Genomic DNA, 15,503 nt, shown 5'->3' with positions numbered 1-15,503 from the left:
TGACTTTGAAATTGGAAACTAGCAGTTCCGAAGAAATTTCTTCAGCTTCAGCTCGTACATAGAAATAAAAAAAAAAACACAAATCAATTCATCCTCAAGCTTCATACTATTATCCTCAATCTTCATTTGAAAAGGACCTCAATCACACTAAAGATTACCGTCCATCCAGAAACCACAAAAAAGAAAGGCTAAAAATCGAAACAGTTTGAGAAATAAAATAAATAAATAAGCGGAACTTCCGCCTGGGAGGTTCATCGGAGGCATTAGTGGAGCTATTGTCTGCGGGAGAAGCAGAGGAGGCAGGGATGGGGGTCCAGTGGCAGAGAAGGAGGTGAGAGGCAGAATCGTTGGTGGGGTTGGGGTGGGATCGGCGAGAGTTATGGGAGGAAAAGGAGAAGGAGGGAGGGGGGAAGACATAACCCACTTCTTCTTCCTTCTTCCTCTTGTGAACAGGGCTAGTGAAGACTGCGATTGCCGTGGCGGGAAGATGTTGGACTCAACCCCGAACCATCCGCCTTCATGTGCGGCGGCGAAAGGGGTAGGAGGCGGCGGAGGGAGGTTTTTTCATTTTTGCAAGGTTGACACGAGGGCAATCGGAGGTGGAAAGGTGAAGCTGGAATGAGATGAGTGGATTCCAGATAGGATTAAAATAAAGATGAGTTGGTGCATTACAATTAGTGAGAGCATGAGTTACGTGGTGCACTAAAACTATACAAGAATTTCTCTTAGTTAGGACTTGATGGATGAAATAAATTTCCTTTAATTATGTGATTGATTTTTCTACAAACCTAGACGCGATCGATACGCGCGGCTCCGAACCTAACCACACGGCAAGTTAGGAAATAACAGAGAACGTCCGATCCATATCAATTAATCAGATGATGGGCCATTATTCTTCCAAGCAGCTTGAGTTATAACTTTCTTATATTATAATGTGATGTGATGTGATTCTATTTATGTGATATTTTTAGTATATTTTATATAAGAAAAATTTTAAACTGAATTAATTTTCTTTTAAAATATAATAAAATGTTAACTTTATTTTTAGTTTATATTATATCTTTAAAAAAATAATAATCTACATTATAATAAATGAATGATAGAATATTACCTTCATATTAAAAATTTAATAAGATGATTTATACATAGGATCAAGAAAATCATTTTCTCTTCTTTATAAATAAGACTAGAAGAGTATAGCGCACTATCAATTAGGAGATAATTATATCATTAACAAATGTTCTATTTTTTTTTTCAGAACAAATTTTAATATAATAAAAGATCTCAAATCTCACGGCAATAATTTTAATTTAAATATTCCTTACAGCTCCACAATCTATTCTACAACTTTTTGAGGAAAAAAAAAATTGCTGCTCATGATTTTGACTTCTTCAGTCTACGAAGTCATGAGTCTCAATACGACGCTATGGTTATCAGTTGTGGATTTTGGTTTAATCTACTTCTATGTTGATAATGGTCAATTCCTTTTGCGCTATTATCAGTAGTCATGGATGGTTCTTGCAATATCGTCGTGGTTGTTTTTCTTTGGTTACTTACCTTATCAAATGTTGATTTATGCATTTGCAGAACATCTTATGAGGTTCAGTGCCTTCCAAGTGAGCGAGATGCCTTACTTAAGATGAAGAGTCATCTCTCAGATCCTTCAAACAGGCTAACCTCTTGGTCTCTCCATGCAAATTGCTGCAGCTGGGCTGCAGTTACTTGCCACAACATCACAGGCCATATTCTTGAGCTCCACCTCACGAATCCACCTATTTTACAGTTTGGCGGCTATGATTTGTATGAGACATTAATGTTTGGTGGTGAGGTACATTCTTCCTTGCTTGACTTGAAGCATTTGAATTATTTGGATTTGAGCAGTAATGATTTTGGAGGCATGCAAATACCTGGTTTTCTTGGCTCAATGACAAGCTTGACATATCTTAACCTATCTAATGCTGGATTTGCTGGAAGCATTCCTCTTCAGTTTTGGAATCTTTCCGATCTGATCTATCTTGACCTTGGAGGCAATGTTTTGGAAGGAAGCATTCCTCATCAAATTGGAAAACTCTCCAATTTACAATATCTTGGTCTCGGAGAAAATGAATTTAATGGAAGCATTCCTCGTCAAATTGGAAATCTCTCCAATTTGCAATATCTTGATCTTAGATATAATCAGTTTGGTGGAAGCATCCCCCATCAAATTGGAAACCTTTCAAATCTAATCAATCTTCATCTCGGACATGTTGAAAACCTCCAATGGGTTTCAGCTCTTTCTTCTCTTCAGCATCTTGAGCTGATTGATTTAAACCTATCCAACACCTTTGACTGGTTGCAGGATCTAGATTCACTTCGTTCCCTGAGAGAGTTGCACTTGTTAGGATGTGATTTGAACCATCATTTTGAACCATCAACCTTAAACTTTTCATCTTTAGCCATCCTTCATCTTTCTGATTCTGAATTGGGCACTTCATTGATTCCAAATTGGGTATTTCAACTGAAAAGATTAGTTCATCTTCAATTAAACAGTAATGGTTTTCAAGGTCCCATCCCAGTTAGTATTCAAAACTTAACTCTCCTTCAACATCTTGATTTATCTGACAATCAGTTCAACTCTTCTCTTCCTGATTGGTTGTACAGTTTTAGTCATTTAAAGTCCCTCATTCTCTCTCAAAACCACTTGGTTGGCACAATTTCTATGAATGTTGGAAACTTGACTTCTCTTGTTACTCTTGATTTATATGGAAATCTTTTAGAAGGATCGATTCCAACTTCTATGGGAAGTCTTTGCAATTTGAAAAAACTGGATATTTCAAACATGAAGTGCAACCAACAAATTTCTCAAATATTAAAAATTCTTTTAGAAAGATGTGTTTCTCATGCACTAGAGATTTTTTATATGAGTGGTTCTCAATTATCTGGCCATCTCACTGACCAAATTGGTCTTCTTAAGAATCTTGTCCAACTTGATCTTTCTTATAACTCCATTCAAGGTGCAATACCTAACTCATTGGAAAACCTTGCATCTCTAAAATATCTTGATCTATATAGCAATTCCATGAAAGGTGCACTTCCTGACTCATTAGGAAACATTAAATCTTTGATATGTCTTGATCTTTGGAACAACACTTTTGAAAGTGCAATTCCTATATCATTTGGAAATCTAACATCTTTGATGTATCTTGATCTCTATGAAAATCAACTTGAAGGAAATCCTTTCAAAATTCTAGGATCACTCTGTAAATTGAATTTCCTTAGTTTGGGACATAATCTTTTTCAAGGAGTTGTCAAAGAAGCCCACCTTGTTAATTTTACCCACTTGCAAGTATTAGGGGTACAAAAAAACCAACTCAATTTAAAGCTCGACCCTAATTGGGATCCTCCTTTCCAACTTTTGGAGCAGTTAAATTTGGCTTCTTTGAATTTTGGTCCTCACTTTCCATCATGGATTCAATCACTAAAGCATCTTCGATATTTGGACATCTCCGACAACAAGATTTGTGATTCAATTCCAACTTCATTTTGGGGCACAGCTGGAAATCTCCACTATTTGAATCTCTCCCACAATCATATTGAAGGAGAGCTTTCGAATACACTGATAAACTATTCTTTTGGAATTGTTGATCTAAGCTCAAATAAGTTATATGGCCAATTACCGTATGTATCACAAAATACGGAATACTTAGACCTCTCAAGCAACCAGTTTTCAGGATCCATTACTCACTTTTTGTGTCATAAACAAGAGGAGATGGAGTTAGGTTTTCTTAATTTGGCATCAAATAATTTATCAGGTAAAGTACCTGATTGCTGGGCGAGGTGGCCATATCTCATGGCAGTGAACTTAGGAAACAACCATTTCACTGGAATTTTACAGCCATCCATGTTATCCTTGCCACGATTGAAAATGTTGAACCTTCGTAACAATAGTTTTTCTGGAAATTTACCAAGTTTTTTGAAGAACAGAAGCAGCCTGATTTCCTTGGATCTGGGAGAGAATCAATTTTCAGGAATGATTCCATCTTGGGTTGGACGAAGTTTATCAAATTTAAAGATTTTTGTTCTCAGATCAAACAAATTTTCTGGTCCAATTCCTCATCAAATTTGCCACATGAGTGTCTTACAAATCTTGGACCTCGCGCATAACGAGTTGACAGGATATATTCCAAAATGTGTAAACCATTTGAGTGCCATGCTGGTAATAAATAATAGTTTAGAGTCATACATTTATTTTCCAGGAAGTGTTGTTCAATTGTTAGTTGAGCCATTATTACTGAAAGAAAGGGTTTATGATTACAGCTCCAACCTTGGTCTCATTACTAGCATCGACTTCTCAAATAATGAATTATCTGGAGAGATACCAACAGAACTTACAGGACTTAAGGGACTTCATTTTTTGAACCTTTCAAATAATCATTTATTGGCCAAATTCCTCAAAATATTGGCAATATGGAATCACTAGAGACTATGGATTTCTCAAGAAACCATCTTACAGGTGAAATCCCATCAAGCATGTCAAAATTGAGCTTTTTGAGCATGCTAAACTTGTCTTACAATAATTTGACAGGAAAAATTCCAACAGGGACCCAAATTCAAAGCTTTGAAGCATCAAGTTTTGTTGGCAATTACGACTTATATGGTCCTCCACTCAACAATAGTTGTTCGTCAAACAACTCTAGCAACAAAGAAGAAGTCCATCATGTGAAAGGAATCAATTGGTTCTTTGTGAGTATGGCATTTGGATTTATTGTGGGGTTCTGGGCAGTGGTGGGTCCTTTGCTCTATAGTAGTTCATGGAGGCATGCTTATTTCCAATTCATTGATCGCATGTGGTATAAACTGCAATACCGTTGCTACTGGTGAAAGCAAACTGAGGAGAAATTTGCATCTGGAAGTTTGGTGTTTTTAAAAGACAAGTGATTTATCTCTCTCGTAATCATATTATGTTTTTCAATAATGATGAAGTTGTTGATGAATAAACTCATTTACAAGGATTGTGTAGTTCAACTTTGAATGTCATATCGCTGTAATATATTTATTGTGATGAAATAGTTGTGGTCTTAATAGATGCATTACAGATAAAATTAAGCAATACATAATTATCTATCTATTTCATAAATTATCTTCAAAAAAGTACCATTAAAGACATAACATCTACACTTTAAAGACCAAATTATAATATCATGCAGAAAAGTCTATTCAAGCTTTGCTTGTTTTGATTTCATACAAAGCTTAATCACCTATTAGAATTTGTTAAAAACAAGATTCAATGCACTATCTTTGAGAAGCAATACTCCATTTGACAAAACCTGTAACTAGAAATAATCAAGTTCAACCCAAATAATAAAAACAGAGAGAAAAGAAAAAAGAACTTTGTTTGCCCAAGAAATAGAATAGGAGATTTTGTGATACCAAAGTCCTTTAGAATAGAATAGCCTAACATCAAGGGCACTGTCAATAAAAGGCCATTTACAACATTTTGCTTAAACAACTTTGTTATGAAGGAACATGAATACATAAGCTTAAACAACTCGTGACAAATCAATTGAACAAATGCATCACAATCAACAAAATAATCAAGTCAAAGGTCAAATGTGAGTTCCCAACACAAACCAATCTAACCGACTGAATAACAAGAAAGACGATAAGAGTGGAAAATCATTAGTATATGTCTGGAATATCTTGAAAGTATGTGCAATTAAGAATGGAACATTATTTGCTGTCATGTATATGTCCTTTATGCTCTGTTTTCAATGATCACTTGCTATCATTTACGACTGAGTGTTTAGCTAGTAAGATTGTTCTGCTAATTTCAAAATATGATTAGGTTGCTTAAGGTTCCATAATTCTTACTAAAGGTTGAGACAAATATCCTACATTTTACACACACACGCTATATAAATATATATATATATATATATTGGATGTAAATATCTTGATATGTATGTGCACACAAGTTCAAAGCAAAACTTACATGTTCTGCCCTTGCTCATTAGCTAGAGCAGTCTTTGCAATACACAAAAAAGCAACATCTATATTGTAGTCCTCTTTAGCAGATGTCTCGAAATAAGGAATATTTCCTTTTAACGCACACCACTCCAATGCTTTTTTCTTAGACACTTGAATTCAAGATAACCACATGAGGCTCCTCAGGTGGTAGGAAGGGCGATAGTTTGGGAAAAAGATCCCCAGTCCAATTACTCCTCTTACAAAATTTTTCTTTTTAAAAACTATTTTTATATTAAAAAAAAGGCTATAAGAAAACTTCAAAACACATCACCGTCTGCTTAGCGCTCGACTGTCTCCCACATCAATATCAACCTCATTTTCAAGCAATAGAAACAGAAATTTCCATGAAACTTTTACCTCAATAGGAGCTCATCTTCAGTCAGAAAACATAAGTCAAAGGATGAAAAGGGCTGTCAAATTTTGACATAATAATGATGACGAGTATAAATATGTAACAGAATCAAATATTGCAAAAGAAAAGAAATTTTGATCAAGTCCTGTACTCCAGCTATGCATCCTCATCAAACAAATATCAACACCATCACAATGGGTAGACTCAAATCACTTCAAATAAAAAGAAACAAGCAACCAATGCAGTGCACTCTCATAACTTCATGTGTACAGAGGATATATTTCCCATAATCAAAACATTGCTATCTTCTACTTCGGTTAAAACGATATCAAAGCACTATATATAAGATACTGACAAAAATGCCAAGTGTAGATAAAAGGGCTAAATGAAGAAAATAGGGGAAAAATTAAAATTAAAGGTAATAAAGCAACAGCAGCGTCAAAATTGCCAATTTTTGGAACCCACATAATCAAGAAAATATGATATTATGAATCAAGTTCCTCCCAAAAAAAAAAAAGGTTTAATAACAAGATGGATGACATAGTCTAAAACTAGAGGCCTCATGGTGAGTGAGGCTCCATGTGAGACATACTGGAAATGAATGATTGATCCATTCGACCCCTAGGGAGGTGTTGATTGCTGGAACTGATGTGCCACAAAGGGAGTTCTTCTTGTTTCTTCTCTAGATTCAGATTCTCACTTCTAATTAGCTTAGATTTAAGTTTATTAGACACTGTGATTCTGAATTTGTATGATCTCTCAATTAAATGTGTCATTTGAGGAGGACGATCTCCTTTATGATTGCTTGCAGTTCTGGATGCTCCTCTTGATTAAGACATACTGCTTTCTGGTTTCAAGATTAATTTGATACATTTGCATTTTAGACATAATATTGTTTTTTAGATGTGATTAAATTGTGGAAGGTTGCTAGTAGAGTAATCTCTGTCCAAATTTGCTTTCTTTTCACAACTGAAAACCAAGTGGTAATTAAAAATATACTGGTGGCTGAAGTTAATTCTGTGATATTAGGATGATTTCATGTTGCTATTATACTTGAATCAAGTGACATCTTGGATGTTTGCAATCTGACCAGCAGTTAAATAAATTCCATATCCTAGAGAAAAGTTAGGCAAGCATGAACACTATCTCTAGGAGTTGCTAATCACATATCATCTCCTATCACATTCCATTCCTCCACTTAATCACTACAATACAGAAAAACAATTAGTTCTAGACAATTAGAAATAAAGAATTTAAATCACTGTCTCTTCTCTTAATTTGTAATTAAACTTCATTAATTGGAAATTCTAAAAGCTAGAGATCAAAGAGAACTGACCTAGGGTTGACTCCACTGCACTATAGGAGTTTAATTCTAGTATTTTGATAGCTAAACAACAAGTTTATCAGTTATCAATAAAAATGACTCCATATATTGGAGACATGGTCCGTGGATTATGCTAAAAGGAATCAATTGACTCAAGTCACAATCATTTTAAAGTTCTTTCCTAATTGTTCAGTTCTTTCATGTTTACCTCTTCTTCTTCGTCTTTTTGTTTTTATTTTGGCTGTATTTCAATGGCTAACAAATAACAGGACTGGCCACTGTTAGCATGTGAACAGAAATGAGGAATCAATTTTTATCCAGTGTTGAATTTGCTACTCCTCCGGTCCTTAATATATGACCCATTTAATTAATTTGATTAAATTAAGGAAGTTAGGTAAATTAGTCAATTATAAGAAATGTGACACGTTTTTCCTAAAATACCATAATCATCTTTCTTAATACCCTCTCTTCCTCTTCTACTTGATTATGGTTGAGGGAGTATTCATAGAGGTAATGTAGAGAAAATTGATAAATATGAGAAATGGGTCTTATATTTAGGACCAAAACCAACTCAACAATTGGATCCTATAAAGGACCGGAGGAGTATAATGGTTTAGAAGTATTTATTCTAGCTTTTCTGCATTGGGCAGCATATTATGAAGTGGAAGTGGATTCTTTTCAAGGGGGATAATGAATCATTAGCAGTGTGTTCATATGTGAAGTAAACACTATTGTTTAGGTATGCCAGTTTTATACTTCACAATGGAGAACCCATAAAAGATTTAAAAGTTCTCTACAAAAGCTGCTGCCAAATCATCAGGAAGAGTAACATTTTAAACCGGATATCAGGCCCTAACATTTGAAAAATGAGTCACACTATTTATAATTTATGAATAGAATAACTTGCTGTAATTTTATTACATATATAAATAGTCAATAGAGATATTAATTTATTTCAATTGTTTATAATTATAAATTAGATATTAGGGTATATGTATTATGCAAAGTCTAATAAATAAATCGCAATATTTAGACTTGTGAATAGCAAATGCTGAGGTAGTTTTTCTAATATATATTGACGCATCCTTCCCACCCTTTAAAGCTTCTAATAATATCACTTAAACAAGGATTTCCTTTTTATTATGAAAAACCCATTATAAAATTTCCCATCTGTAAAATAAACATGTTTTCAACCTTTCCTAACAACTTAACCCATTGGGAAAACTGATTTTGACATGCTATCAGTGAGATAATTACATAGTCACAGTCAAGACTTTAATTCCTTCTGCCCTCATTTTTCTAATTAGATTCGTTTCAACACAAGGTTTCCATGTGAAGGGTGTGAAGTATGTATTAGTAAAATCAATCTTGGGCCTCTCTTAATAGTAGGAGCTTAAGTTTTTGGGAGACTGGGTTATTAACATGTAGTCGAACTGGAAAAGGATTCTCAATCTCTCTGAAAATCCACAAGTGAAACTCCCGCAAACAATCTATGAGCAGAACATCCAACGGAAGCTCCAAGCCTTTAGATTATGATCCTATAGCATATCTACTAACTGTTATGTGATGATCTTGATCAAGATATCATGCAATAACACAGTTTTTTATCTACAAACAAAAGCATGCTAAAGACTGACACTGAAAAGAATCAAGACACCCTTTCAAATGAAGGGAATTAAGGTCCAACAGATGAAAGTGTAAAACAGGAATCTAAAGGCAAAAGCATGATAAAGATTCCAGTGTGAAAAGCGTCTAAACAACCTCTCAAATGAAAGGAAATAAAAGCCAAGAGATGAAAGTGTAAAACACGAGAAACATACTTCAGCCAGGACCATCCCATTTAAGAAATATTTTATGCGCTCTTCTTCCCTATAATTTCCCATCCTGAACACCAAGCACAAGTCTACAATAGAAGTTACCTAGGAGAATTAAGCAGTTCAAATGTGAGGCTTACTGTTTTTAAATTTCATTTCACATGAGAAAATATGCAGAACGAAGCATGCAAATGAACCAAAGCAATGAAAATAACAGGATAAAGGGAAAGAAAAAGGATCTGTTCGAGAAATTCCTCACGCCATGTGTCAAGGGTATCGAAAGACCTTATAACATTAACATCATACACAAGGACACAACAATCTGCCCCTCTATAAAAACCAACTCCAAGGCTAGAACACAAACGAAGCATTGAGATATACATAAATTTTCAGAAGAGATGAGTGATTTATCTCTCCGGTAATCATATTATGCTTTTCAATAACAATGATATAATTGATGAATATGTAAACTCATTTACAAGGATTGTGTGGTTGAACTTTGAATGTGATACCACTGTATAATAATATATTTGTTGTGATGAAAGAGTTTTTCTTTTTGTTTTTTTTTCCTTTAATAATTAACATGATTGTGTATTTAATTTATTTCGTAAATTATCTTCAAAAGACTACCATGAAATATCTAACGTCCACGCTTATAGAGATCAAACTATAATATCACGCATAAATATGCATTTTAATCTTCGTTGTTTAATTTCATATAAATCTCAAATTAAAGCCTATTTATAAATGCATTTAAAAACAATTTCTTCACCACCGATTAGCATTTGTTTCATGATGAAGTCTACTAATGCATTTAGAACACCGCTAACGAAGGAAGTCAATTAACCAATATGAAAACTTAACCCCACACCATTGAGGATCATCAATGAAAGTATTACTAGATAGAGATTCAAATAATCACGTGTTTAATTACCTGTTTCCAGGACAAATATATATATATATATAAATATAATATATAGTGATGTGAAGTAAAACAATATGGAAGGCTTTGCTGCGTAATTATTCATCGTTAAAGTTCAATTCCAGAGTACAGAAAATATGAAATTAAAAAAACGAAGAATAATCTAATCCCCAAAATCCATAGCTTTAACATGAATTTTTTAAAAAAAAGAAATAAATAAGAAACGAGATAAGAAGGTGGAAACTGAGAAACTCACTACCATAATGGGAAAAACTAAAGCCAAAGCAAAAGTTTTTCTAATGGGAAAAGGAAAAAAACAAATATTGTTGGTGTCTTCAAAACATATCATGAATGATAATAGATCTTGTTTCTAAAGGCGTGATCGTTATAAGCAATAGATGATACGGTAATGAACCACATTTTTTATTAGTTTCTTTCATTTTTAGCCCACTATATTTTTGCCCTTTTAGTTAATATTCGTTAACAGTGCATTTTTGGGAGAATCTCATAAAAAGGAGCTTGAAATTATTAAATTCTAAATAAGGAGCTTTTATAAAAATATATTGTTATTTGCAAGTCAAATGAAGTCAAGTGCTGTGAAAACTTATTAAAGTGTGGAAACCAAACTTGATTTGAAATTTAGTGATTTTAACTTTCTTTTTTTGTGAAATTCTCCCTATATTTTTTGACCTTATTCGTTAACGATATGTAATCAATATGAAGAAAAGAGTAATAAACTATTTAATAAAATTTGTAAATTATTTATTTCATTTTCTTCTTCTAACTATAATTTATATACCAAATATATCCGGAATATATATTTCTTTCACTGGGATCCTTTTAGCACTCTACCGTTCAAAGCGAACAACTAGTTTAATATATAAATTAAAAATAGCCTTAATTAACTCTTTATAAATAAAACGAATTGATCTTCTTCTTAATTGTATATTTCAAAATCTTGTACTACCATCACATTGTAAGTTTTTGTTGGGCAAAGTGACTAACAGTTTTTAAAAAAACAGCGATGAATTTACCATATAATGTTTTTCTCATTACACTATTTATTGACCCATCCTCCAAAATCATACATGAAGAAATTAGGGATAATGACCGAAAAATAATTCTTGAAGCTAAAAATTCCCAAATAGTTACTTAAATAAGCAAAATTTCAGTTTAGATATAAGTGACTAAATTGGAATTTGTAAATTTGCTAAAATGACCATATTGACATCTATTTTCTTTGGGGGAAAAAAAACACCAAGCACCTTTACTGGCTGGCCGGTCACCGGAGCTCCAGTACGGTGGCTGTGGAAGTTCAGGTTGGCCGTCATCACCAAAGCTCTAGCAGCCAGTCGTTCAGCAATTATTTTTTTGAGAATTTTTACAACTTCAGCAAGGCAGTTGTTAAGTTCTTTAACACTATTAACAATTTTGATATAGCAGTTAACAACAAATATTTCAAAAAATTCAAAAAGTAGTATTTTTACAACTCTAATAACTCGGTTAACAAGTTCTATAATGCTATTAGCATGTTCAATATAGCAAGCAGTTAATAACAGGTTTTTTAAAAAAAATTCAAAAAGTGATATTTTTAGGACTTTAATAACCTCCTAACTAACAAATCATGTAACAATATTAACAACATTCATAATACTATTAACAACTTTAATAACTAGTCATGTAATAATATTAACAACTCTTATAATACTATTAACAACAAGTTATATAATGATATTAACAATTCTCATAACCATAATGACTATCTAATAAAGGAAAAAATTTTGATGTACAACTTCCGTAAGGAGCTAATATTAAAAACATTAATCTTCATAGGGAAATTTTGTTAATAGTGCTATGAGAGTTATTAATATCATTACATGACTCGTTAACCGCATTACTAAAGTTAAAGAAATTCATCTTTTTGAATTTCTTGGAAACTTGCTGTCAACTGCTATATCAAACTTGTTAATAGCGTTACACAACTTGTTAACCACGTTACGAAAATTATAAAAATGTTACTTTTTGAATTTTCTAAAAAACATATAGTTAACTGCTATACCGAACTTGTTAATAGCATTAAAAAAATTGTTAACTACATTATTACAGTTGTAAAAATCTCCAACAAAATAGTTGCCAAATGACCGACCGCTAAAGCTCCGATGATGGCACTCACTTGAACTCTAACGGCCGCTACTATCACGGGAGCTCCACCACCCAGTCAAGCAGTGAGGGTATTTAGTAATTTTTTTGAAGAAAAATAAAGACCAATATGGTCATTTCACCAAATTTGCAAATCCCAATTTAGTCAGTTATACCTAAACTAAAATTCTACTCATTTAACTGCTATATCAAACTTGTTAATAGTATTACAGAACTTATTAATTACATTACTAAAGTCATAAAAATATTACTTTTTGAATTTTCTAAAAAAACTTATAGCTAACTGCTATACTGAACTTACTAATAGTGTTAAAAAATTTGTTAACTGCATTAAAAATCTCCAAAAAAAAAAGGTTACCCAATGACCATTCGTTGGAGCTCTGATGATGGTAACCCACCTAAACTCCGACCGCTGCCGCCATCACTAGAGCTCCAACACCCAGCCAGCCGGTGATGGTGTTTTTTTTTTTTTAAATAAAGGGCAAGAGTCATTTCACCAAATTTGCAAATCCCAATTTAGTCGTTTATAGCTAAACTGAAATTTTGTTCATTTAAATGACCATTTAGGAATTTTGAAATTTAAGAATTATTTTTCTATCATTTTTCCAAGAAATTAAGACAGAACACTGCTTCTTTAATAATTAGGTTTTATTTTCAAATTCAAATGGGATTTGAATAATCTGACATGTAAATAATATTATCTCTTATGATTATTTACAAATCCAAGTTTTAATTAGGGAAAATACATAAAAAGAAGTTAAAAATTATAATATTCTCACTTAGGCACCCAAGAATTCAAAATCCCAAAGAAGGAAGTAGTGCCTGATCGGATATTTTGTAAATATAGTCAAATGACTCAAATGTCTTTGTATTAGATTAAAAAAAAAAACTATCAAATCTATCATTACCAGTACAATTTTTTGTCATTAGCTATTTAACACTTGTTATTATCAGTTCACAACTTATTAATAAATAACTTGTCATTACTGGTACATTTCTTATCATTTGCTATTTAATACTTGTTATTGTCAATTCACAACTTGTTAATAAATTTTTTGATATAAGGGCATTTTAGTCATTTAATTATATGAACAAAATATCCGATCATGCATCACTTTCTCCTCTGGGATTTTGAAGTCTTAGGTGCCTTAACTATAATATTACAATTTTCAACTTCTTTTTATATCATTTTTCCTTTTAATTATTGTGTAATTATTAGAATTTATAATTATTTAATAGTCCGAAGTATTTAATATTTGAATAATTATACTTGTTATAATCTAAATTCATAATGAGAGAAGTACCCGTTCAGAAAAAAATTAATTTATATCTTATAATTTAAACATATAGAGGGAGAGGGGAATGAAATTCAACCTGAAATATAATTAGATTTTATATTCCCTTCTAATAATAAAAATTTATTAGTTCTAAACTTAAATAGGATTGGACTGATTTGAAATCTAAATACAATTAGATTGATTTTACAATTAGATAAAAGTTCAAGTTGAAATTACTATAAAAGCAAAAAATTACCCGTTCTATAAAAGCAATTATTTTTTTTTTGCCAGAATAAAAGCAATGATTAGAATTTATAATTATTTAATATTTGATTTATTTAGCATTTCAATCATTCATCCCGTTACAATCTAACCTCACAATTCGGCGGAGGGATAGCAAAGCACATTAACATTTTTTAATGGGTTAATATAATACTTGGTTCTTCAAGTTTGCATAATTTGGTTTTAGCCCTTCAAATTTCAAACTATATAATTTAGCACTATAAGGGATAAAATGATCTAAGTTTTTATTAAATTATAGGAATTAATATTTTAAATAAAAAAATTTGAGGTACCAAAACCAAAACAAGAATAAACTTGAAGGACCAAAAATTATATTAATGTTTTTTTAAATTTATATCTTAATTACAAGTAATTCGATTCTACTAACGAAATAATTCAAAAATATATACCAATTTTAAATCCAACCTGAATAATATAATTGGATGTTTTAAGATAATTAGAAATATGCGGTTCTTAAAAATAAAAAAATTAATTAGGTTCCTCTATAATAAATTAATAATTATTAGTTGTGATACGTCGGAATCAATCCACACATCAATTGTCAAGCCTAACTTTCGCCACTGATTTATGAACTATAGAATTGCAATAATCACCCCCAAACCAAAACCTATTTTTATTAAAGAAAAAAATAATTTAGAGACTGTATTATTATTTAAATTAAATTAACAATACCTCTCAGCTTTTTTCCCAGACATAGGCTTTCGCCATCAATTATTTCAATGGCCTAGACGATAATTTGAAGTCTAAATTACCCATCTGATCAATGATCAAATTAGAATTGGATTTCAGCCGATCTGTTTCCTCTAGTAATTTGAATAAAAATAGCCGTTAAGTTGTTGGTTAATTTTGAGAAGTCGGTCTTTCAAAAATTTTAACGTTGGGACTCAGAAATATATACCTTCGGCTCTTATTTTACTCAACTGTGCCATTGAGTATGCTAGAGGTGCCACAGCCTCAGCTCCTACGCCTCCGCCGGCTAAGAAGGATACTGGAACTGGTGGTAGGAAAATAGTTAATGCGTTCGTTGGCAAGGGTGTCAACAGGAAGGTTGCCTCTTATCTTGATTGCGTTTTAGAGCCATTCGAATCGATTGGCGTTGGAGGGGACCCAGCTTCTGGGTGAGAAATATTTCTATATGAACAAAACTGAAGGGCTCAAGATTTTGCCTCTTATTACCGTAAGTCTCGTGTCACATTCTATTTGTAGATTGAGTTTCCTGGTTGCTGTTTTTCGAGTTCGGTAATTTGATTTGGTGACAAAGTTTAGTCAATTATATCGTGAAGCTGTAGGCTTATAGTGTTTCATAGTTCCGAGTGTATTTTTTCTCCCATGGGAAATTGACCCA

At 32.4% G+C, this 15,503-nt stretch overlaps 1 protein-coding gene across 1 annotated transcript; it reads left to right on the top strand.

Annotated features, from left to right (window-relative positions):
- Positions 1-379: 379 nt before the first annotated feature.
- LOC114755232 (receptor-like protein 34) lies at positions 380-15,280 on the top strand. Its single transcript, XM_028944096.1, has 3 exons — positions 380-558; positions 1,588-3,657; positions 15,100-15,280. The coding sequence occupies exons 1-3, from the start codon at positions 380-382 to the stop codon at positions 15,278-15,280; spliced, it is 2,430 nt and encodes an 809-aa protein (XP_028799929.1).
- The last annotated feature ends 223 nt before the right edge of the window (positions 15,281-15,503 follow it).

Source organism: Neltuma alba, unplaced genomic scaffold (assembly GCF_004799145.2).
Source record: "Neltuma alba isolate B1F8T4 unplaced genomic scaffold, ASM479914v2 tig00010241_pilon, whole genome shotgun sequence".
Classification (NCBI taxonomy): Eukaryota; Viridiplantae; Streptophyta; class Magnoliopsida; order Fabales; family Fabaceae; genus Neltuma; species Neltuma alba.
Note: the sequence above shows the minus strand (reverse complement) of the source record. Positions and strands in the feature narration are given on the sequence as shown.

What these genes read in the sequence shown, in the direction of transcription:
- LOC114755232 (XM_028944096.1), top strand. Translation starts at nt 380, where the DNA reads ATGGGAGGAAAAGGAGAAGGAGGGAGGGGGGAAGACATAACCCACTTC. An exon ending in GTAGGAGGCGGCGGAGGGAG is followed by an intron (nt 559 to 1,587) that starts GTTTTTTCATTT and finishes ATGCATTTGCAG; the next exon opens with AACATCTTATGAGGTTCAGT. An exon ending in AAGTTATATGGCCAATTACC is followed by an intron (nt 3,658 to 15,099) that starts GTATGTATCACA and finishes TGAGTATGCTAG; the next exon opens with AGGTGCCACAGCCTCAGCTC.